The sequence below is a fragment of the Seriola aureovittata genome, chromosome 16 (genome assembly GCF_021018895.1).
Source record: "Seriola aureovittata isolate HTS-2021-v1 ecotype China chromosome 16, ASM2101889v1, whole genome shotgun sequence".
NCBI classification, from domain to species: Eukaryota; Metazoa; Chordata; class Actinopteri; order Carangiformes; family Carangidae; genus Seriola; species Seriola aureovittata.
In genome coordinates, this window is record NC_079379.1 from 13929160 (window position 1) to 13951638 (window position 22479).

Genomic DNA, 22479 nt, shown 5'->3' on the forward strand with positions numbered 1-22479 from the left:
AGCCAAAAGATCAAAAGCATGCGGAAAATGGGTGCAGCCTTCAAACACAAAAGACCCCTTGCTGATCAACAGCACCCCCATCTTCCTTTAAAGCCGTCCCCTCCCTCTCCAACCCCCCCTTTCTCTGATCGAGGTGCATTGTGGGGAAGAAAGTCGTTGCCATTCGACCTCTGCGGGGCCTGCGCGGACGCAGCGAGAACCCTGAAATTCATTATGCGTTTAAAACCTTTATTTATTTCCGCATAACCTACATACTCTCACCGGGAGGGCCAAAGCGGTGAAAAGAAACGACGACGGTCCATCTCTTTCGGAAAATACATCGTTTGCAAATACATTATTTTTGTCGGAGAGGAATACTGTTGAGAAAGTGAAGATTCTATTATATATTAAGAAAAATGTCCGGTGAGAGAAACCGCAGGTCGTTGGCTTTCCGAGGAGGTGGATTAGCTGGGTTAACGGGTTCCAGCGGTATCGGTGGGGGGAACTGTAACAGCTGGGAGGCCCCGGCCTGTCAAGACCGACATTTTAACGGGAACAGGCCGGATCAAGAGGAGGACAGGGATCTGGGGGCGAAAGGACCATCGCAAAAGAGAGTAGAGGGCGCTGGGTCTGTCAGCGATAGCACGGAACCCGAGGCGGAGGAAGAAGAGGACCCGGAAGGGGGCAGCTCGGCAGCCGGGGACGGCGACGATCGTGTCGGTTCGGTGGAAGGGGAGGACGGGTCCAGGGAGGGGAGTAGCTTGACAGCGGGGAACGGTCCCACCAACGCCGACAGCCAGGAGTCGGGGAGCGGTGCGACGGGAGGCGAGACGGGATCCAGGAAATCAGGGGTAGAGATGAGACCGCAGACGTTGCTTCAGAAACACTCACTATTCCATGCTTCGTGGTTACAAGAATTTCCATGGCTCAAATTTTGCCAGGAGACGGGACTCATGTCCTGTTCTTGGTGTCACAACATTGCCACTAAAAACAGCGACGAGCTTGTCAAAGGCAGTCGCAACTACAAACGGGCCTTGCTGCTAAGACATCACCTGTCTTCTGAGCACGGGAGAAATGACCCCACCAAACAGGTAACGTTAGCTCACGTTCATGACGCTTTCGCTTATTTACCTGCGTCGCATTAAATAGCTGCCAAACATTTGTCAAAACATATGTCACTGTCTGTTTTGTTTGTCACTTATAAAGGCAGTTTGTATAACTTGTAAAACACAAATAAGGCGATAATAGGCTATTACCTAAGCTTCACAATCCCTTCTCCTGGCTAATTAGCTAGCATCAGCCTGCTAACCTGAGCTAACAACTAGCCTAGCTAACTAGCCGCTTGTAGCTTTTCCCTGTAGCCGGAGTTATATGGCTAGTGACGGTACTGGAAAGTCCCTCGCGAGGCTAACGTCAACTAAGAGAGTTAGTGAATGGCAAAAATGCACCCAACCACTTCTCAGTGTGAGTGACACAAATCTCTCTGATTCAGTTAATGGCTAAAATGTGAGCGTCTATCAAGTGTCAAGTTAGACGCACAAACCTCCTCCAGTGTGACACCTGCTAGCTACTGTCACACCGGAGGCTGTTCGTCATGCTGGGCGATGAATTGCATGTCACAAGTGTTAATTATTTTCCGCTGCCTCAAAAGTCATTAACATGTAATGGACAATAGTAGTGTTGTAGAGTTCTTTGTTTTAGATGCACACTGTACAGCAAACCCTTTTGTTGCATCAGCAGCTGTCTTGATTGCTAGCTTGCTAGAGGTCACACAATGGCAAGGGCTCGACCCTAGCAGCCTTTGGGGAACCGCACCCCTACCCAACCCCCCGCCTTTGGCCTCTCATGCAGTTCTGCTGGCTCGCAGTCCTGTGACCTCTGGCGCATTTCTTCCTCCACCACCTCCTCCTCCCTTTGGGGAGCTAAATTAGAGGCATTGTGCTAGAATGACCCCCCAAAATCCATAGATGGTGTCATTTGCAGGACTGGACAAGAGGAGGAGTAAATCATGTTGCCCAGAGCCTGACAGCTTGCCTGGCCCATATGCAATCTCTTGAAAAGGCTTGAATGAGGGAAATTGATGTCAGTAAATAGAATGACATGGCATCACCTGACCCTGTCATCCACATATTTCTGGATTAATGGTCTCTAGTGTTCTACCTTTGGGGCATATTTTATGATTAAGGCGCCATCCTGTATACACAAGACTGGAACCTTATTACTCCTCTTTATTTACTTGGCATATAAAGTCTTTCTGGTTAGTTTAAGCTTGAGGTAAAGTTGTTGACAATATGTTATATAGTGTATTATATTGAATGCTTTTAATTGGAAAACAACCAAGCCACCTTTATATTTGGTGATCGCTGTCTTTATTGATGTGCATGAGGTCTTTTTATTGGTTCATTATTTTTATTGCAGTGTCTGCAACATTTCTATGGTACTCTTTCAGTGACCCCATAAAAATGGGAAGTGCAAATTTGCCTGAATGATCAGGCAAGGACATTTCTCCCATTAATATTATATTAGGAAAAACTTACTGTTACTTACTGTTCCTTGTACATTGCCACATCCAGCTTCATATCCTGACAATGGTCTGAGCTGTCAGGGGAATTACGTGCGGGATGCTATTTGACTCTAATTTGTGACTGAAGAGGATTGCACTACTACATTTAGTTCCTTCCTTTGTACACGCAATCACTAATCAGAATGACTTAAAGTGATCCGCTAACTTGTACACATCTCTAATTGGTAAGGAGAGCAGTAGGAGTGGATTAGGGGCTTGGTGTGGTTTTTCCCTAGCAACAAGGACCCCAGACACTGTACTGAGAGGTTATCCAGGCCATTTCAAAATGGATAGAGCTGGGGAGATAAAGTACCGCTGCTGCATTACTGGAAACGATTTAATCCTGATATGTATTGAATTATTTTCTGCTGTTTATTATATTCTGATAAGGGGAATTATGGTGTTACGAGGCAGCGTCTTGTTCTATTCACCCATTCCTGACGTTAGTCAGGCCTCTGCTGCATTCGTTAAAGCTAACTCGATTAGCCCCAGCACACCAGGGCAGCTGTGGTAAATGTGGGTCTCCTTGGAGAAGGGGGCTGTTGTCCTTAATTCTCTAGATGCCGTCTTGTGCTCAGATTGTTCCTTATGCTCACTGGTAAAAGGTTAAGATGAGGCAGAAGTATACCATTGGTTCTCTGTAATCAGGTATGAGATCACATATCTGGGACAGTTTCATTCTCAAGCAACATTTCTTTCGTTTTATATTCACAAACTGGTAAAAGGTTGTGATGAGACAAAAGTAGTCCATTCCCACGCCTATTTTCATACAGTAGCTATGTGCATGATGTGGGGCCACCAAACTTGTTATACCCACACTCATTGCCACAACTGTGGCTACTACAGCTGTAGTTCCTTATACAATGTAACACACAGAGGTATATTGCATAATTATTGCATAAAGTTAGTTTCAGCTCTCCATGGCCACCCTCTCCATACACTCCCTTCTCTCTCACCCCCTCACGTGTTCTCTTGTCTGTCTTTTTGTGCTTTGTTTGAACATCAACAACAAATTAAATTCCTGTTTTTAATAGAGGCACCTGCTCACCAATATCTGACCTATGTTCAACCAGGACAGGAGAAGGATGTTGTAGTCAGGTTAGATAATATGTGTGGAACTATTCTTTTCCATACTTTTACAGCCAAACAATTTTTTACCTGCATCACTACGATAAGATAACACTAGTCTTTACTGACCCCCAGGGCGGAATTTCAGATATGGGGGGCCTATACAAGTAATTTTCACTCTCATTTTAGTTGAGACAAACACCACACTCATTGTTAAGAGTGAGTCTCCCCGCGTAGGGAAGGGGATCCACCCATTGCGGTCTGGTGTCTGCCAGATAGATGGGATGTTTATTGGGGGTCACAGGTCAAGGGAATGGGGTGGGGTGGAGCCAGAGGGAGAATTCTTCTCGTTGAATCCATCAGTGACTCTACCCTCCCCTCATTCCCCCCCCCCCCCCCCCTTTGCCTCTTCTGTTGAGGCATTGTTAGGAGGCCGAGAGACACTCGGTGCAGCCCTCCCACACCTTGGGCCAAATGCACACTGCGGTATTGTTCTAGCATCTAGGGACAGACGGGTTGAGTGAGGAGAGGGGGATTGAGGGAAGGATACAGTTGATATAGAGAGGTAGGAAAGGACCGGTGGAGCTGGCCTCAGGGCTGGGCTGGCCAGGGGATTGGATTGAGGTGGGTGGGTGTAGATGAGAGAGGGGATGGAGGCAAACGTGTGTGTGTGTGTGTGTGTGTGTGTGTGTGTGTGTAAAAAGTAAACAAAAACTGGCTCCAGTGGGTCATTATGTTGCATGGGGACACTGCTGTATCACATGATCTGTTAGAGGTGTGTCTGAGTGTTTGGCATGGATCTGCTGGCCTTGGGCCTTTGTGGTTTGTTTGGGTTTGTGGTTTATTTTTGTTGAAGGACTCTATTCTCCAAGTTGCAGCAAATCTTGACTGTGTAGTCAGTGCATCAGTAAGCTTGAATTTATGACCATCTTGGTTTGCTTAATCCACCTGTAAATCAATTCTTATTGGACATTCACATAAGATTTGAAGCATCCATGTTTGACCTAGATCAAAGGATTCTTTTTCTCCAGCACCCTCTTGGATTCTCTTTCACTCTCTCACTGCCTTTCATTCTTCCATACCTACCATCTCTCGCTCAAATAAAAAAAACCTAGCCACGTCATGACTGGGGTAGGTTGATATTGTCCCCACATTCTCTGTTGGCTCAGGCTGGTTTTGCCTCCAGCATCTGCTGTGCAGGGTTGGTCTGCTGGTTTCTTTAGCTCCCAGTTCACACGTGGCACATCTGGAGAAAGGATGATGCTGCTGATGAGGCCAGTATGGAGCAATTTATCCAGTACCAGGCTGTCCTAGCCTGATTCCAATAAGTGTGCTTACACACACACACACACACACACACACACACACACACACACACACACACACACACACAGAATTCATATCAGAACTGCCAGGCAAAGTTTTACCTCTCTGGCCCATTGCCTTGCTATGTATAATAGATAAAAGCTTAGGGGAGTCATGGGGTTTTGGGGGTGGGAAGGTTGGTTGGTTGAAATGATAAAAGGGGTCTACAAAACCCTGGCACTAGTAATCTGAGAACGCTTGTTTATTTATGGAATTTCCAATGCATTGGCTTCTTTTTTCTGTTTAACCCTCACTGCTTTCTGACTGTAAATGTAAGTTTGAAGGTATTTTTGTTGCAGGATGCTAAATATAATTCATCATCCATTAGCAATACAAGTTAAAAGCTTGTTAGGTTTAAACTTATCAAAAAGAGGAGAGTAGCAGACAAAAACAATGCAGCAGAAACCGTGCATGACCACTGGCAATCTAACTTGAAAGCATATCTAACTCGTCTTGTTGTGATAGCCCTCCTGCTCTTCACCACACCACACCAATGTATTCCATCAAAGTACTCAACAAGATGACCATGCCCCTCCAGAGGCTTTGATGTGTATATCATGGAATAATTTTTTCTCCCTCTCCTCCTCACCCACATACACCATGGCTCCTTTTCTATGTTTGCAAGTGGGAGCTTCTGTGTAATAAGAGAGTGAGTGCTGAGCCCTTTCTCAAAGGCCCACAGTGAGTGGACAATGAGCCTCGGGCAGAACATGGGCTATTGTGAAGGCTAAAATGGGGTGACCCATCTCCCTCTCCCTACTGCGCTCACTTTTCGTCCCCCTCTGCTCCACATTTTCTCCTCTGTCCTTTTTTCTCGAGGCTCAAGGTCTCACGCTCTCAATCTCTGCCTCATGCTCTCACTTGTTTTCTTTGTCTGTTTTATTAAGCTTTTCTCTTTTATGCTCCAGCTATTTCACATCTTCTCACTTAGTTTTTATCAGCTCTATTTCTACTTTTTTGTCTCCATCAGAGCTCCTCACTTTAGCTCTTGTCTCTTATTATTTTCTCTTCTTCTATCCTCTCTCTTTTTATTTCTTCTAGCCTGAAAAGCACACCCACTTTCGCCCTCTCCATCTCCCTCATTCTGCCTTTTCATTTCATCCCATCTCTCCCCCTCCAGCTGTGGCAGAGGATGATAAGCCCCCCTATACTATACTGTGTGCCCAGGCTGCCCTGGACAAGAGCTGCAGTGTGGAGGGAGTAGGGGTGGGGGCTGGGTGGGGACCTCAGAGAAATGGATTTAATCTGAATTACTTGAGCTGAAACCCCAGCTGTGTGTGTGTGTGTGTGTGTGTGTGTGTATAAGAGATGGTGGTGAGTGGGGGCAAAAATGCAGGGCTCGGGCGATGTGAATTATTCTGGATTAGGACATCTGCTGTGCAATTCTAAAATGAGCTAGAGATGTATGCTGCTGCATGTGTGTGCTCTGTGGAAACACTATAATATAGACTTGTACTCATTCTGGGTGGACATGCATATTTGATTTTTATTGGGCTGTGTATTTTGTCTCGGAGCATGTATACAATTGCCTCAAGCCAAACTATTTGGGTTATATGTGATGCCGTGTATTTGGTAAGCATATGTATGCACATGTGTGTATACTCCTCTCTCTTCTGCTCCGTACCAGTCTGGCCCTGTGCCCTGTTACGGGGGAGCAGGGGAGGGGGAGTGGGGCTGTTACAGGGTAGTTCTGTGCTTCTGCCAGTTCCCCTCCCAGCCTACAGTCAGGTTGTGTCCTGCTTTGGACACTTGTCAGTCCTCCTGCAGGCCGAATTATGGCCCGTATTACATTCAGTTTCAAAGTTAAAGAGAGGCAGAATATTACTGTATGGAAGCTAAATGTGTGAGAAATCTTGAATCTTGCAAAACTTTCCAATCACCAAATTTGGAGTGTGTTGATTAATTATGAAAAAATAACCAGCTAGCTTAGTCTACATGAATTCTTCAACCAAGATGTTCTCTATAGTACAAATTAAGTGTTAGATTTTTCTCCTGGCAAAATGATAACTGTTCCTTTTTAGAGGAAATAAAAGCCTCAAATGTTTTCCAACACACAGAAATAGCTACTGAGAGGAATCCTGACGTGATGGAGAGTTGTTTTAAATGTATGTGTCATAGATGCAGCGTAAATAGAATCGGATAAAATATTCATCCATCTAAAACCAAAAGTATAAGGGTTTCATGGCAGTCCCAGTGGGCAAAGGTTTCTTTCAGGGCTCACCATTCTGTGAGTTTTTTCAGCAGTCATACAAGTAATACTTGATCAAGGAAGTAGTGATGCTAATTTCGCCACCAGTTGGAGCGCAGCCACAGGATATGTTGTCTTTTAAGAATTCGATTCAATGAAAATTTTACCCCACTATCACTGTGCCCTCTCAGCCTGCAGTTACAGAATGCAACAAGTCTGGACACGTTCTCTATGGTTGTCAAAATGCATTCTGGAAAATGTAGGGAATCGTAAAGTAAAATATATATGTATTGGTGAGCCACCTTGAGAAATTGTACACTCTTGAAAAGCAGTGAACACTGCAGTCTAATGTATTCGTAATGGTACAATATATGGGGTGGATTTCTCCTACTGTATAACAACAAAAGGTAAATACTATGCCTTTACATGTTAAATTACAGTCTCTCAGGTTTTATTGAACTGTTATCTTGCCCAACGCTATACTTTTTTTGTGTTTTAGTAGTGTGGGATAAAGAAAACAAATTGATTAAAAGGCTATGTAAAACTACCCAGCCTAAAAGTAATGCACCTTTCATTGCCTCTTTCCCACCTTTCCCATAACAGAAGCCTGTCAAACCTGTTTCACCCCTAGGGCAGGTGTGCTGGTGTTACACTGGGAACCCCGTGTGTGTGTGTGTGTGTGTGTGTGTGTGTGTGTGTGTGTGTGTGTGTGTGTGTGTGTGTGTGGACAGAGTTACAGGAAAGGAAAATAATTGTGTACAAGTGTATTTATGCTTGCTTTTGCAAATGACCTGTTTGAGCATACAAACCCTGCAATAACTTTTATTTCTTCCTCTCTTTCACCAAAAGGAGACAATGAGGCCCTCTGACAACGCCAGCCCCTCCACTAACTGCTCAGAGGAAGATTACCGCAACAAGCCCAATGAGAACTCCTACTGTTACCAGCTTCTCCAGGAGCTGGACAAGCAACGCAAAAGTGGCATCCTCTGTGACGTCAACATAGTCGTCTCGGGCCAGGTGTTCCGCGCACACAAGAACATCCTAGTGGCGGGCAGCCGCTACTTCAAAACCCTCTACTGTCTGACCAAGAGTGAGGCCCAGGACCAGGCCACGGTCACGCACCTGGATGTTGCTGCTGTGCAGGGCTTCTCAGTTATCCTCGACTTTCTCTACTCCGGGAATCTACTGCTTACAAGCCAAAATGCCATTGAGGTGATGTCTGTTGCTAGTTACCTCCAGATGACAGAAGTTGTACAGTCGTGTAGGGCTTTTATAAAGGATGCACTGAATATCAGCATCAAGCAGGAGGCTCCAGATTCAGTGGTGGTGGACTACAACAAGAGGCAGATGGTGGCCAAAGAAGGACAGAGAAGGCTGGACCGGAAACCAAGCAACTTCTGGGCCACAAGCATCCTGTCAAAGCTGTCGATCAAGGCCAGCAACAACCAAGGAAAAGAAGCAATGGAAGAAGAAGATGATGAAAGCGGCAGGGTGAAGGAGGAGACCAGCGATATAGAGGTGACAGTGGTCGGGAATGAGGGCTGTGCCCTGGTGACCCCTGGAGCCTCTGGTAGCTGGACCCACCACAACGAGAACTCCTCTGATTCAGCAGAGACCAATGAAACACGGGCAGCCAGTGGCCAGGCGCAGGTCTTCGTCTGGAACGAGCCTGCCACAGGTGGAGCTGCAGCAGCACCCGCAGCAATAAAACGTGAGGCACCGGATGCTGCGGCTGGAAGCGGTCGGAGGAAAAAACAGACCACAACACGGCGTTTTGTCTACAACTTCCCACCAGAGCCTGAAGAAGGATTTGATGAGGGGATGTTCATCCAGCCCTCAGCCTCCTACCCCAGAGAGGACTTCTCCTCCCTCTCTGAAAATGCAGGTAAGATGCACATTTGCACCTTAAACACACCTCACACAGACACCACTCCCAGTTCTTTCCACCGTAATATATGTATTAGGGTTGTCACGATACCAAATTTCTGTTTCGATACCGATACCAATATGTATTTCGATACTTTTCGATACTTTTTGTAAAAAATATTTCATTATATTATGTATTGCCTTAATGGGTTATTTAAATATTTAAAGAATGTAATTTAATTTTCAAAAATATATTTTTTAATGTATTTATTAACCATGGACATGTTTTAGCTCTCTGTTTGCAGGCTACTGTAGGTTTACTACTGGGCTGGGAGGGGCTTTGTACTTCTTTCATTGACATTACAGTGCAGTGAACAGGTGAACAACATTATCACCTGTCGTTCTTGACTGAAGTCTCGGAACAAGTCCGCATGGTTGTCCTTTAAATGTTTCGACAGGTTTGAAGTGTTGGCTCCTTCTGCGAGACACACTTTGTAGCACCGCTTGCACTGCGGTGCCTCTGGGTTCAGTGGCTCGCCTTTATCGTTCGGTTTGAACCCGAAATATTTCCACACCGAACTTCGGGCCCCCATTTTGACCACAAGTACGGGCTTTTCTGCAGCTGCCATCTCTATCTACGGTATATTCTTCAACCCGCTCCGTCTGTCTAAGACGCGACTTGTCGTTTCTCTCTCCTCCTCAGTCTAAGTGCGCGTGGGACGCGGCTTACATCCTCTCGGGCAACTACGTCACACTCGCTGGCCTCGCTGTGCTTAAAGAGACAGGCTCCAATTTACCAATTCATTTGCATTCAATAAAATGAAATAAAAGTACCGTTTGTTTTTAAATGCCGGTATAGTACCGTTTTCAAAACTCTAGTATCGCGGTACTATACTGGTACCGGTATACCGTGCAACCCTAATATGTATAGCTTCACTGTCAAGTCATAAATTTTTTAATACTTACACTGAATACTCTCAGAAAGTGAAATGTAGAGACTCCTTTTTATGGTAGAGTGATACATATAGTATTATTGTGACATATGATCACATGAATGTTTACATGTATGATGTGAAATAGATATTTTCCTGTTGGAAAGTTCTGTTAAAACATTGTACAACATTCAGCTTTGCATTTTGAAGTAGCCTATAAAACATAATGCTCAACAACATGCCCAGGTTCAAAGAGCAGCGTCATTAAAAGAGGAGGTGGTAGTAATGTATTATGATAAACAATCCTGACAAACCTTCCTGCTAAAGGAATCGTAAATGTTGTAAGAGAAGGGCAGTGATGATGAACAATCGGCTAACCCTTTTTGTGGTCCTGTGGCTTAAAAGTTGAAATTTACCAATATTAGTCTCCCCTGCTCACCCCTTTTTCTTTACAGATGCATTGTGATTATGTCTGTAAACCTGGTCTAAAACTACTGCAAGTTGGAGACACAATAACCAGTCAGTGAGCATCAGTAGCTCTGTCTGCCTTATGCCCCACTAACTCCCCATTGGCATCAGTTTAACCTCTGAATCATTAAACTACTGAACTACTACTGAACAAAATGATGCTCACACAGTCTGCACCATTACATCAAATACAAGTATTAGTATTCTGTACAAAATTGAATGCGTATCTCCCCCAAGTTTCATATTTGATACCCCAAGAAATATGTATTAGTATAGATAAGATAGATAAATAAAATTCTATAAGTTTGAAATATTGCCTCCACGCAGCGCATGTGATTGCTTGCAGTCTTTTAGCTTCTAAAATTTTGCATCATTTTAATCTAGTACTGAAACTCACTGTTGTTACTTGGGAGCAGCATTGCCTCATTTATATGAGTGATCTGTCACCGCTTTATCCACAATGTCCCAGCCATGATCTTCCGATGCAATTCAGTGCATAGAAGCTCAGCGGGGAAAAGCTGGGAAAAGCTGGCATGATCACTGGCTTTCACAAAAATTATTGATCACAACACAAAAAGTATGGATTTTAAGCTTTCAATTAACACCCTGCTGTTGCACCTAACAGCAGGGATATTTGTTTATCAAGCTTTTAACCTGCCTCACATAGCCAACAAGTAACTCACTCCCAGCTGAGCGCTCCACTAATCACTCCAGAGTAGGGGGCTTTCGAAAGTTACGCCCACCTGTCGTGCTCAGCACAGAGATGTATTGCCACGTCGCTGCTGAAACTTGCTCTAAAGAAAAGATGAAACATGATTGATTCAGATTGGTATTTCATGTTCTACAGTAGAAAATTGTAAAATACTATAATATATTAAAAGAGTGTTGGAGAGAGAGTTGAAAGTATAATTTGTCCTATCCCTCATTAACTTTAAACCAACACTATATGGTTGGCAAAAAATCCCTTCAGGCTTTTTAAGTGGCTTTCACTCATTCTTACTTGATAAAACTTTTGCTCTCCTTTCCGCTCCCTCTCTCTGTCTGTTTACTGTTTGATACCTTACTCTTTCTATCTCTTAATCTATCCATTGCTCTATCCATCCTAACCACATACAGTGCACCGCTTTTAGTAATCTCTTCTCTCAGCTCCAGCCTTTTCCTTCTGTTGGCCCCATTAAGCATGGCACTCCATGTAACCATAATGATATGACATATTAAGTGGAGTGGTATGGATTGGGGGTGGTGTATGTAGAAAAAGAGAGAGAACTACATTTTGTATGTGTGTGTGTGTGAGACAGAAGCCCTCCCTAATGCAGGATAATGAGGAAAGCAGGGGAAACATTTCTTCCCCCAGGCCTCCCTAAATGCGCTTGAATGCTCTTAGTGCCTCCAGCTCCTCCTAGGGTTCTTTTTAATGTGTGCACGAAGTGATTCTGGGTGTTGTAATAGCCTGAAGAGGCACTCACTTAAAGAGTTTGTCTGCATGTGTGCTAACTCTCCAACCTTCTTTTCATGTGTCTGTTGTTTAGCTCTACATCTCTACCACCTTTCCAAATAAAGATATGTTTGAGACGTTGAGTAGGTTGTTAGTCACAGTAAAAGGTTTCAAAGCAGCTGTTTACCCTTAAATTATAACAAAAGTCCATTTACCCTAAACAATACAATTCATTCATACAGTATATAGCAACAGTTTAAATATAGATTTGTGAATATTAAGTCTCTGAAAGGGCTTAAAGTTATAAAGATTTATATGTAGACAGGCTCACCTAGAATAACTTTCTCCCAGTCTTGACAGTCAATCGCTTATTGCTGTATTCAGAAACACTGCAAGTCTGTAACTGATGGAGGCTCTATTGTCTAACATGTGGGAGAGGTGGTGTCCAGAGAATTTGAGGCTGAAACGTGCAACAAATTATCCTGACGCTCTTTGATGTCGGGGCGAAAGGATGACCTTCTACCCATTTCTTTCTAGTAGAAATAAACAAATGGCCTATTTATAAATTAAATGTAAAAGTTTCGTCTCTGGACAGATTATCAGCAATGTCATACTGTATACAGTGTTTTCAGTTACCATTGTAAGATGAGTGCCTTCCTAACATTTTCTCAGTTCCTTTTAGGGGGAATTGTTCCCCATAGTGCTTTCTGAAGATGAAGCTCAGAAATGGCAGGGGTTTTGTTGCATTAATACTAATATATTATTTGAGATCACTGACAAGATTTACTTTGTCTATCTATTGTTACATGGGGAGACAGGCAGAGAGAACGATAGTTTGTTGCTCTGTTGCATGTGTATAGTCAGAGCATGTAAAAGCCATATTAATGCCATGTACATGAAGAGATGGTCCAGTAACATTTATGGACGGAAAGTCATTTTTTCAAAGGTTTCAGTTTGTGTTGGTATTTCCCACAATCTCTCCCTGCTGTCCAGGCTTCATCAGTCTTATATTACATACAATGCTCATTTGTTTTGGCTCACTCTGAATGTGTGCATCACATGATGGCAAAATTTTAGTTATGCTTTACAAAGCAAAAATGATAATGTGTATGTCTGTCTGGGGGTTATTAGATTATCCTGTTAAGTTGTTAATATATAAAGTGATGCACAGGAGACTAGGAAGGATTTACCAATTTGCTCATGGCCATTACTTGGCACCAAAAACTCATCTTTTGGATATGAGATGGGCTTTAAAATGGACAACCCTCTTGCACCATTAGTTTTCATTTGCTTGCATATTTCACTTTGAGCCTATGAACAGTTATCCACCAATACGGGCTGTCCCAGTTTCCCACACTGATGTCACATTTGGCTTTCATTTTGCCTCAGTTTGATCTGTCTGGTCATGCTCCATTGGTGCTGCTCTTCCTGTTGCTTTATCACTTTCATAATATGCGCTTGTTTTTAAACTAACAATTATCATCTTTATTGATTCATCTGCTGATTATAGATTATTAATCTAGTCTTTTAAAATGCCAGAAAACAGCCTGTCACAATTTCCCGCAGTCCAAGGTGATGTTTTCATATGTCTGGTTTCGTTCAACCACCAGCCCAAATCCAATAGATATTCAGTTTACAAAATATAAAACATGCAACCATGAAATATATGGCATTTTGGTGGAAAAAAGTTATTATTGTAGTGCAGATTTATTTTGTTGCTTGAATATTCAATTAATCAATTAAATGTTTCAGCGCTAAAAAAGCTGCACCACATTAGCTCTAATGATATGAAATCTTAAAACGGCTAATCACCATCATCTCATCATCATCTTTTTTCTTTTCCCAAGGGGTGGCTATCTAATTTTAAAATGGAAAAACTACTGATAATGATTTACTAAAAAAAAACAAAAAACTGCAGAGATAAACATTTTACAGAGTCACAGGAAAGCTAGTGTTGTGCAAAATTTAAAATAGTTGAAAGTGAAGGGTGGTTTCAACTCTCCAAGTACTTTGCCATTGCTGTCTCCTCTTACCACACTGAGCCCACAACCAACACTCACTCATGGCCCATAAATTCTTGAGTCTTCTCCAAACAACACTGTTGGATTGTTTAAAGGGTGGGTGCTGCACACAGAGCAGGTGAAATGCATTTGCATACACACCAGTCTCTGTTAAAGCGTGCACGCAAACACACACCCATGCACATTAAAACCCAGCCTCCAACCCCACCCCACCCCACCCCCCATCCCTGAGAGGTGCAAAGCTGCCAGGGGCAGTCCCCTCTCTCCCTAATCCACTCTAATGCACTGGGGCTGTCCTCACTATTCCAAATATTGACCCAGGGAGAATAGACACACACACTCACAGGGGCGTGTCTTTAATGGACTCTAAGCGCTGATGCTGGAAGAACCGGACACGCATGCACGCAAACACAGGTGCTCACATACAAAAGCTGAGTGTAAGCTGAGCTGGTGTGAGGGCTCGACTCTGTCATTCTCTAATTAACCCCTCCCTCCCTGCTGGAGCCCTAGTTACACCGTTGGGTTGTTGCTCTGGCCTGAGGATCACACTGCTTTACATATAGTATGGACCTGTGTGTGTGTGTGTGTTTGCCTTTGCCTGTGTTGTTAACTGAAACTTCTATTGTTTCATGTGGGAGGGGGGTTTAGTTGTGTACACAAGGCGTTGTTAGGTGTGCAACCCCCAGACTCTCAACCACCTCTCATCTCTCTTTCTCCCTCTCATTTCTCTTGCCCCCTTCCCCTTTCCCAGAGCTGGCCAATCAGATCCAGTATAGCATCATCCAAGACTTACAGCAAGGGGAGTCCTGGGAGAATGGTAAGACGCCGTACTCTCTAGACTACCACAAAAAAACCCAGCACAGGCTAATTCAGTGAAATTTAAAAAATTAAAATGCGTCTTTTCAAATTGAGTGTGGGCAGTCCATTCAGCAGGCTTCCTTTTTAATAAGAGAGCACTCCATTTCTAATGAAGGACTCATGTTCAACCAGTGTTTTAAATGTGTACTTGATCTGCATGAGCCTTTTACACAAAGTAACTGCTCACAGCTGGAAAAAAATTTAAAAACTAATTGTGGATGGTGGAAAAACAGCTGCGTAAACACAACAGGAAACAAAAAATAACTATTAAAAACATTTTAGATCTCTGTAATGTTTAGTTGGCACCTCCTGTTAGTATAAAATGTTAAGTATGTATGTGTTATTGCAAAATCTGTGTACCGAGACAATTAGTACTATATATAGTACATACTTTATACATTGAGTATGTAGTATAGAATTGGGACACACTGTTAGACTTATGTTTTGCAGGTACAGTATTTATAATAGTAGCTCTCGCTTTTGCAGGACGGACATGAAAAAAGTTTATTGTCCCACTTCATCAGCTGTGTGCAGGAGCACAACTGAGTTGTAATCTGTCCAGAGCCTGCTGAATTTCACTTCCTGTAGACAAAAGGTTCACTACAACTGATAGCATAGTTAATTTAATGATAATGTAATTATCCAAAATTAAATTAGTTCCTAAAAGCACCATGGACAGGATAAAGTGGGTACAGAAAATGAGTGGATAGATGGAGAGTGCTACACCTGCTGTATATGCCAGCCAGCCATTGTGAGGACAACGAGATGCCTATATTTTATATGATTTAGTTTCAGTTCAGTTGTACCTGTTCAAGACTATATTTATTGTCTGCTCTGCATGTATATATATAGGTGACAGTGAAAGCTCAAAAGCACACATGGTGCTCCTCTGCTGTGTATAACATACACACACACACACGCCCGCACGCAGAGTGAATACACAGGTGACCTGCTTCTCATCAACCCTCTTCCCTCCTCCCCCTAGCAACCTACCCTGACAACGCCTCTGTTGTGTGCTCCATGGCTCAAACAAAAGGCAGGCCCTGTTACCCCACTCTCTCAACAGTGAAGACTAGCACTCTGTTTGGAGCCTTTTCAAAATCAATAGATTGCTTATTTATTTTTAAGCCCAGCTGTCCTCTGTTGCTTGTTAGCATTTCCCAAGAGGGATAATGAAGAAAATGCTTGTGTGAGGACATCTTGATTTCTTTCTTTTACACACTGAAATAAAAAAAACGCATTTATACCATTGCCTCCAGTTGTACAGAGGGGTTGAGCAAATCATTGCACTGTGCACAGCTCTGAAATGAAATAAGGATTTAGCCGTTTGAAATAGTAAAATATTTTCGGTTCATTATGAAACTGTGACAGGACTAATTAGACTGTGGCAGAGGATGTCATTTGAGTAGGCGGTCCTACAATGTGGCCCAGGACACATTTGTGTTCACACTGCTAAAAGGATGTGGCCATGTGGCCCAAACCTCCGCAGAATGTGGTCTGAGTGATCGGATCTCAAATATGTCCTCAATGCGACTGGGGTTCGTTCCCACCTGCACTTAGAGCTGTCCACTTGGGATCGGATCAGCCGAGATGGATGTTAATGCCAGGTCTGAACAGGGCCTATGGAACTGAGTCATTAGATTACTAGTTGTAACTCTCTTAAATTGCAATAGACATAATTCCAGTTGGGATCTCAACCATTACATTGCAAATGATGATCTTACTCCAAACATTATGTGCATTATTATGTTCATGTAGTACGACAGATCCATGTTGCTGCTTTAAATTCACTGCTAATATGACTCTGTATCCTTTCTAACATTGCCATGGTGAGACCTCCAACATCATTTAAATTGAGCTGCAGACAAGCACCAGTTACTTAGCAACAGTGATGGAGCAGGATTGTGAAGATTACATGGCTGACACAATCGGTTGCATTTCTGCAGTTTAACAAACCTCTATAGCTTCGATTAAATGAGCTTTCTGTGATACATAAAAGTTGGAGGATTGTATTTTCTATAATGGTGACCGCATCGTAACTCAGTGATTTGATAAACAGGATATTGGTTCCTGACACACCCCTCTCTCATCAGAGGATCTATAGATGTAAATGTAGCTTTTAAGATAATTGCCTTGTTCCATCTCAAGTTCATCAGTAAGTCCAGTCAAATTAAAACTTCAGCGAAAAAACAAACCATAGTCTCTTGCTGACCTTTGGCTGCATCTCCATATTTGTGTTACTCTCTGTCTCTGCCCAGGCGAATCCTCACACCTAGCCCTCAATAAGCTCAAGTGCCCCCACTGCAACTACATCGCCAAGCACCGGCGCACGCTCAAGAGGCACCTGATCATCCACTCGGGCGTGCGCTCCTTCAGCTGCGACATCTGTGGAAAGCTGTTCACCCGCCGCGAGCACGTAAAGAGACATTCCCTGGTGAGTCTGCACATGTACACCCACAGTATCATCTCTTCCTCTCTTGTAACACCATGTAATGTGTCTCCACCATCTTCTATCCAGTACTACAGTGTTCTGGCCGCTCCCACATCATTACTCTTCACGTCCTTGTTGTTTGTCTGGTTGATTTTGCTCAAGGCAGTGAATGTAAAATTATATTTTTAAAACTAGAAGTTTCTGGCATTGTATTATCTCATTCTAATGCATGGAGTATCTTAGGGTCTCTCACAAAGTGGTACAAAACGACAGGATTTGTGAGACTGTCCCACATTACTTGTTTAAAAATAAGAAGGCTTAGTAAATCATTGTACTAACAGCACATTTTGAAAGAACAAACTAAATATTAATGTAATCTAAATGGTTTTAATGAGCTGAAGTAAACTCTTCGACTGTTAGATTTAGCTTAATGGAACAAAAGCTTTTTCTTTTATACCCAAGTTCCCATCGTAGAAAAAAGACAGAACTGCATTTGTTCTTCATTATTATTTAAATGAATAGATTGACATTTTGGGAAATGGAGTCATTTTCTTTCTTGCTGAGATTTAGATGAGAAGATTTATACCGTAGTAAATATTTACAGTAAATATGAAGCTACCGCTAGCAGCCGGTTAGCCTAGCTCCCAAAAAATATTCCTGTAAATGTCATATTGACAAATGGCCAGTGAATCCAAACCTCAAATGACATCTAACCTGGCTCACTCCATCTCCTCGACCCCCTCCTTCTCTCTCCCCATTCCTCTTACAGGTGCACAAGAAGGACAAAAAGTACAAGTGCATGGTGTGCAAGAAGATCTTCATGCTTGCAGCCAGCGTTGGTATCCGCCACGGTTCGCGACGCTACGGTGTATGTGCAGACTGCGCCGACTCGCATCAGGCCACTCAGGAGGGCCTGGAGGGCATGGAGTTTCCTCGTGACGAAGACTTCGAAGGCGAGGAAGGGGAGGACCTGGAGGGGGAGGAGCCTACCGACAACGACCAATCAAATTGGGGTGAGGGCAACACTGGTGCTGCCCCAGAAAAGGACTAATTTTAACAAGCTTGAGAAACAAAATAAAAGTTGATGTTTAATATATATGTATACAAAAACTAGCTGGTAAACAATCAACTCCAAAGTGCTATCAAACCTTGAGGTTACTTAATTGTGCAAGTATATGACAAAGAGATGGATTTAAAAAAAAAAAAAAAGCTTTGGTAGAGTGGGAACTCTAGAAGATGTACAGATTTTATTATTGTTAAAATGTGTCCAACTCTGGGCCCCAAGCCCACAAGAGAAAGATTCTAACGACGAATAATATGATAAATCAGGTTTTTGGTGATGTATTTTTATTTCCTGTTTTTCGGGGGAGAGTTGGGCAGGGTGATGATGTAGTTTTTGAGTTGGGGTAGGCCAATCATCTAAAAAAAAAAAAAAAAGAAATGTTAATTATTTAATTTATGAAGAGAGGTTATTATGGTCTTATCAGATGCTATAATTTTTATTTCTGTTGTTTTTGTCTGCAGCGGGCGCAGTAATGGCTGTTGCTTGTGCGCAATCTGAGAGAATATTGCTTGATGCTTGTAGAAGTACACAGAAGAAGAGCGTTATTGCCGACAGGAAGATTTTTAACTTGCTCTGTAGATCTTGTTTAGATGCGCTAAATATTATATTATTCTTTTCTTTTTTTTCTTTCCCTGCACTAATCTTGGAACCAAAAAATCTGTTTTGTGACTCTAATGTATCACAGCCATATTTATGATTAATTTAAGAGGGTTGTGATATTATGCCAAACAGACCGCACACCAAGATTTAGCAGGAAACAAAAACTACTGAATACGCTTAAAAAAGAAAAAAGACAACGTGAGGTTTTTTGTTAAGGGGGAAAAAAGATGAATTTAAAAAAAAAAAAAGCGAAAGTACAAGGGGAAATGTTATTGCTAGCTTTATACAAATCACGGCGTCACAGTAACACTTTATTACTATTAAAGAAAAGCATCTGACTTTCACTTAAAGCTTGAATTTTGCCAAATGACGAAAAGTTTGGTGCTGTAATGCTTGTTGCAGAATACTGGACCTACAGGCTATATATGATGTTTATAATCATAAAGCTTAAACTGACTCAGTTATACATATGTAATCAGCTTAAACTATAGAACACTGTTGTGCTACGGCGACTATCAGGTATGCTTTGCCATTGTTTTTAAGCTTTTTATTTTATTTAATGCACACACACACATACACACATACCATTTTTGTAGAACTACCGGCAGTACTTGTAATTGACGTTTTGAGGACCTAAGTGGACATCAATACCTTTATACGTTTGTTTATATTTGGTACTGAGTTATATAGTAAATACAGTATATATATATTTTGAATCACTTGAACGTTGGTTGTGAGGGAGAAGTGTGCAGAAAATCATGATGTGTGATGTTTTAACTCTGAAAGAACTCCATTTTTCATGTGTAAAAGGTATACAAAATGTCATCTGTTTAATTTGATGTAAGTTTGTTTTTATTTTTTTTAGGTCTGCCAGGTAGAAAAACACTTTGTTCCACAAAAAGTGAAGCTCTATGGCGCCTCATAGACATGCACTTACTTTTGCGTTCATGAAAATAATTTTCTTTTTGTTTGTTTTTCTTGCTTCCCCAAAAGCGGGTCTGAATGGAACTATATAAAAACTGTTGTGTCTTTCTTCCAATGCGCAACTTTTTTAGACATTTTTGTTTTGTTATTTAATATTATATATTGACTCCAAAATGCAATCAAGACTGTTAATTTCTATTTGTCCAACCAAAATTGTTGTTTTTAATTATTGTTGAAATATAATGTATGAGAAAAGCCAGGTGAAAACTTGCTTAGTGTAGAAAATCCTTGCTCGTGTCTGTAATTGTTGAGATTTTTAAATGTTTTTATGCTACAGAATCATTCACTTTACCCTAGATACATATTTTGTTTAATTTTCCTTTCCACAGATGTTTCCTTTCTCTGTTAGTTTTTTCATTAAGCACATATTTTCTAAAGAAACACGGATTGTTTGCGGGTTAAAATCTTGGAACAGCAGTATCTGTTCATATGCAGTGGAGTATACAGCATGTACTGAAGTGCTAATGATACAGACGATGTGTAACTTCCCTTTACTCTCAGTGGAAGAAGATATATTTTAAGTCATAGAGATATTCATCCTCTTGGTGTCACTTTTACCTTCAAATCACTGTGGGAGGGGTTGTATTACGGATATATATATATATATGTGGAGAATATATGAGATAAATATATATATATAAATATATATATATATATGAAGAATATATTATTTAAATAGTGGATTTACTTAATGGAACACATTGACAGTCAGCTACAAACCGCCTGATGTGGTGGTTTATTTCCGTGAACTTTAACCTTCCGCTTTCTTGCTCTCTCTCTGTTCACATTGTGTGCTTGTTCATCACACCATCCTGTTGTCTTGTTTGTTCTTTTGATACTATTTACCATCCTACTGATTTTACTGTAATGAATGAAACTCAAAAACTATGATGTATCATTTTAGATTTTATGCTGTATTTGTTATATGGACAAAAGAAAAAAAAAAAACACGAAAAACGAAGCAAAAACACTACAGATGTAAAGCAGAGGTTTTTTTTCCCCAGCTGTATTTTTTTACGCTGTTGCAGAAGGTTGTATTTTTCAATTTCTCGAACTTTAACAGTGATGCAAAACTCGGGCCGCGCCTCAGTGCCCTCCGAACACAAAGCAAATTCAGGTTACTCTTTTTACGTTTTTATCAAAGGTTTTCAAAGATGGAACTACATTCTCCTCTTTTCTCTCTGAATTGTACTACTGTTCCTCTCTATACTACATTTTAAGAATAAAACTTTGATATTGCTTTAACCTTTTTGTGTGATCATTTTCCTGTAGAAGGATGTTTACTCTTCTGATGATGGGCTGAACAAACCTATTTCTGTTTGGAAAAATGAAACCAAGATCCATCTGTTCAAGGCCTTGAGCATCACATTTTCTTTGTAAAGAAAAAAGAGATACACCTCAGACTATGAAGCAGTTCTTGATTAGGTTTAACTTATGTATACATAAAACTACACTGTACACAGGTTTTGATGACACCAAGTATCAAGAGTAAATGATTTTATATGGCAGTATTAGTTAGTGAGATGTAAATAGTCAGAGCTATGTCATGTACATGTATGGTTAAATGGTTTAGCCCTGTGGTTCTTAACCTAGGGGTCGGCCCTCCTCATGGTTCACAAGATAAATCTGAGGGGTCATGAGAAGATTAATGGGGATTTTTGACATATCAGAATAAATTTGTCTTTGGGCCTTAAACAGTTATTTAAAATATGAAAAGTGTCTTTTTTTGGAGCTGCTAACAACTCATAGACATCAATGTAATATAGGGGCTTTAACTATATGCTGTTTTTTATACAGTGACACCAGCTAAAAAGGTTGGGAGCTCTTTAGCATTACATTATTGTATTAAAATGATGTGAAAATTAACTAGTAATTATAGCTGTCAAATAAATGTAGTGGAGTAAAAAGTATGATATTTCCCTCGGAAATGTAGTGAAGCATAAGTAGAATGAATCAGGAAATGGAGTTATTCAAGTACCTCAAAACTGTACTTAAGTATAGTACTTGTACTTTATCTACTTAGTTACTTTCCACCATACAGGGACTCACTACAGACAGATGTAAAAAAGAGTGGTCAAAGCTGAAGAAGTAGCAGCTGAGATATGCTGATTCCACACGTCCAATCTGCTAAAAACTGAACTCCCAAGTCAAACCTGAGATTATCTAACTATTGGCATGTTCAGGGTTATTTTTTCAAACGAAAAGAAAGACACAGCAGACATTACATATCATGAGTAGTACTCATTATGATGAGTTAACTGAACTTCATCTGTAAAACCTGTGGTGTGCCCAGTCGTCTGTAAACAACGGCTCGCTCAGTGACACAGACACAGCTCACTCTGAAGACACCTGTGGTTAGCGAGATAACAACAGGGTGACGCACATCAGGCAGGCAGAGTACTCATTCCTGGTGATGAGATGATATTTTCAGAGCTTTACTGAAATGCTGCACAGCTTCAGGTCAGGTCAGAAGATAGTGCGGTCTGTGCTCTGTTAGAAAAAACACCACTGGTGGCAAATGATCTTGTTCCCTTCAGTGATCCAACAAGCTCTGATTTTCTCTGCGCATAATTCCAGCCCAGGGATTCGATCTCTGCTGACTGACTGACTGACAGATAGCTGGATGCTTTAATAAGAAGAAATAAGTCATGAACTCAT

General features: G+C 41.6%; 1 protein-coding gene across 2 annotated transcripts; it reads left to right on the top strand.

Moving 5' to 3' along the window:
- The first annotated feature begins 154 nt into the window (after nucleotides 1-154).
- On the top strand, nucleotides 155-21066 carry zbtb10 (zinc finger and BTB domain containing 10). 2 transcript variants are annotated; one of them, XM_056399323.1, is made up of 5 exons: nucleotides 155-1070; nucleotides 8013-9048; nucleotides 14637-14702; nucleotides 17002-17177; nucleotides 17944-21066. In XM_056399323.1, the coding sequence occupies exons 1-5, from the start codon at nucleotides 396-398 to the stop codon at nucleotides 18223-18225; spliced, it is 2235 nt and encodes a 744-aa protein (XP_056255298.1). In that variant the 5' UTR covers nucleotides 155-395; the 3' UTR covers nucleotides 18226-21066. The 2 variants fall into 2 exon arrangements, with proteins under 2 accessions (XP_056255298.1, XP_056255299.1); XM_056399324.1 differs by lacking the exon at nucleotides 14637-14702.
- Nucleotides 21067-22479: the final 1413 nt, after the last annotated feature.

What these genes read in the sequence shown, in the direction of transcription:
- zbtb10 (XM_056399323.1), top strand. Translation starts at nt 396, where the DNA reads ATGTCCGGTGAGAGAAACCGCAGGTCGTTGGCTTTCCGAGGAGGTGGA. An exon ending in CTCCCTCTCTGAAAATGCAG is followed by an intron (nt 9,049 to 14,636) that starts GTAAGATGCACA and finishes CCCCTTTCCCAG; the next exon opens with AGCTGGCCAATCAGATCCAG. An exon ending in AGGGGAGTCCTGGGAGAATG is followed by an intron (nt 14,703 to 17,001) that starts GTAAGACGCCGT and finishes GTCTCTGCCCAG; the next exon opens with GCGAATCCTCACACCTAGCC.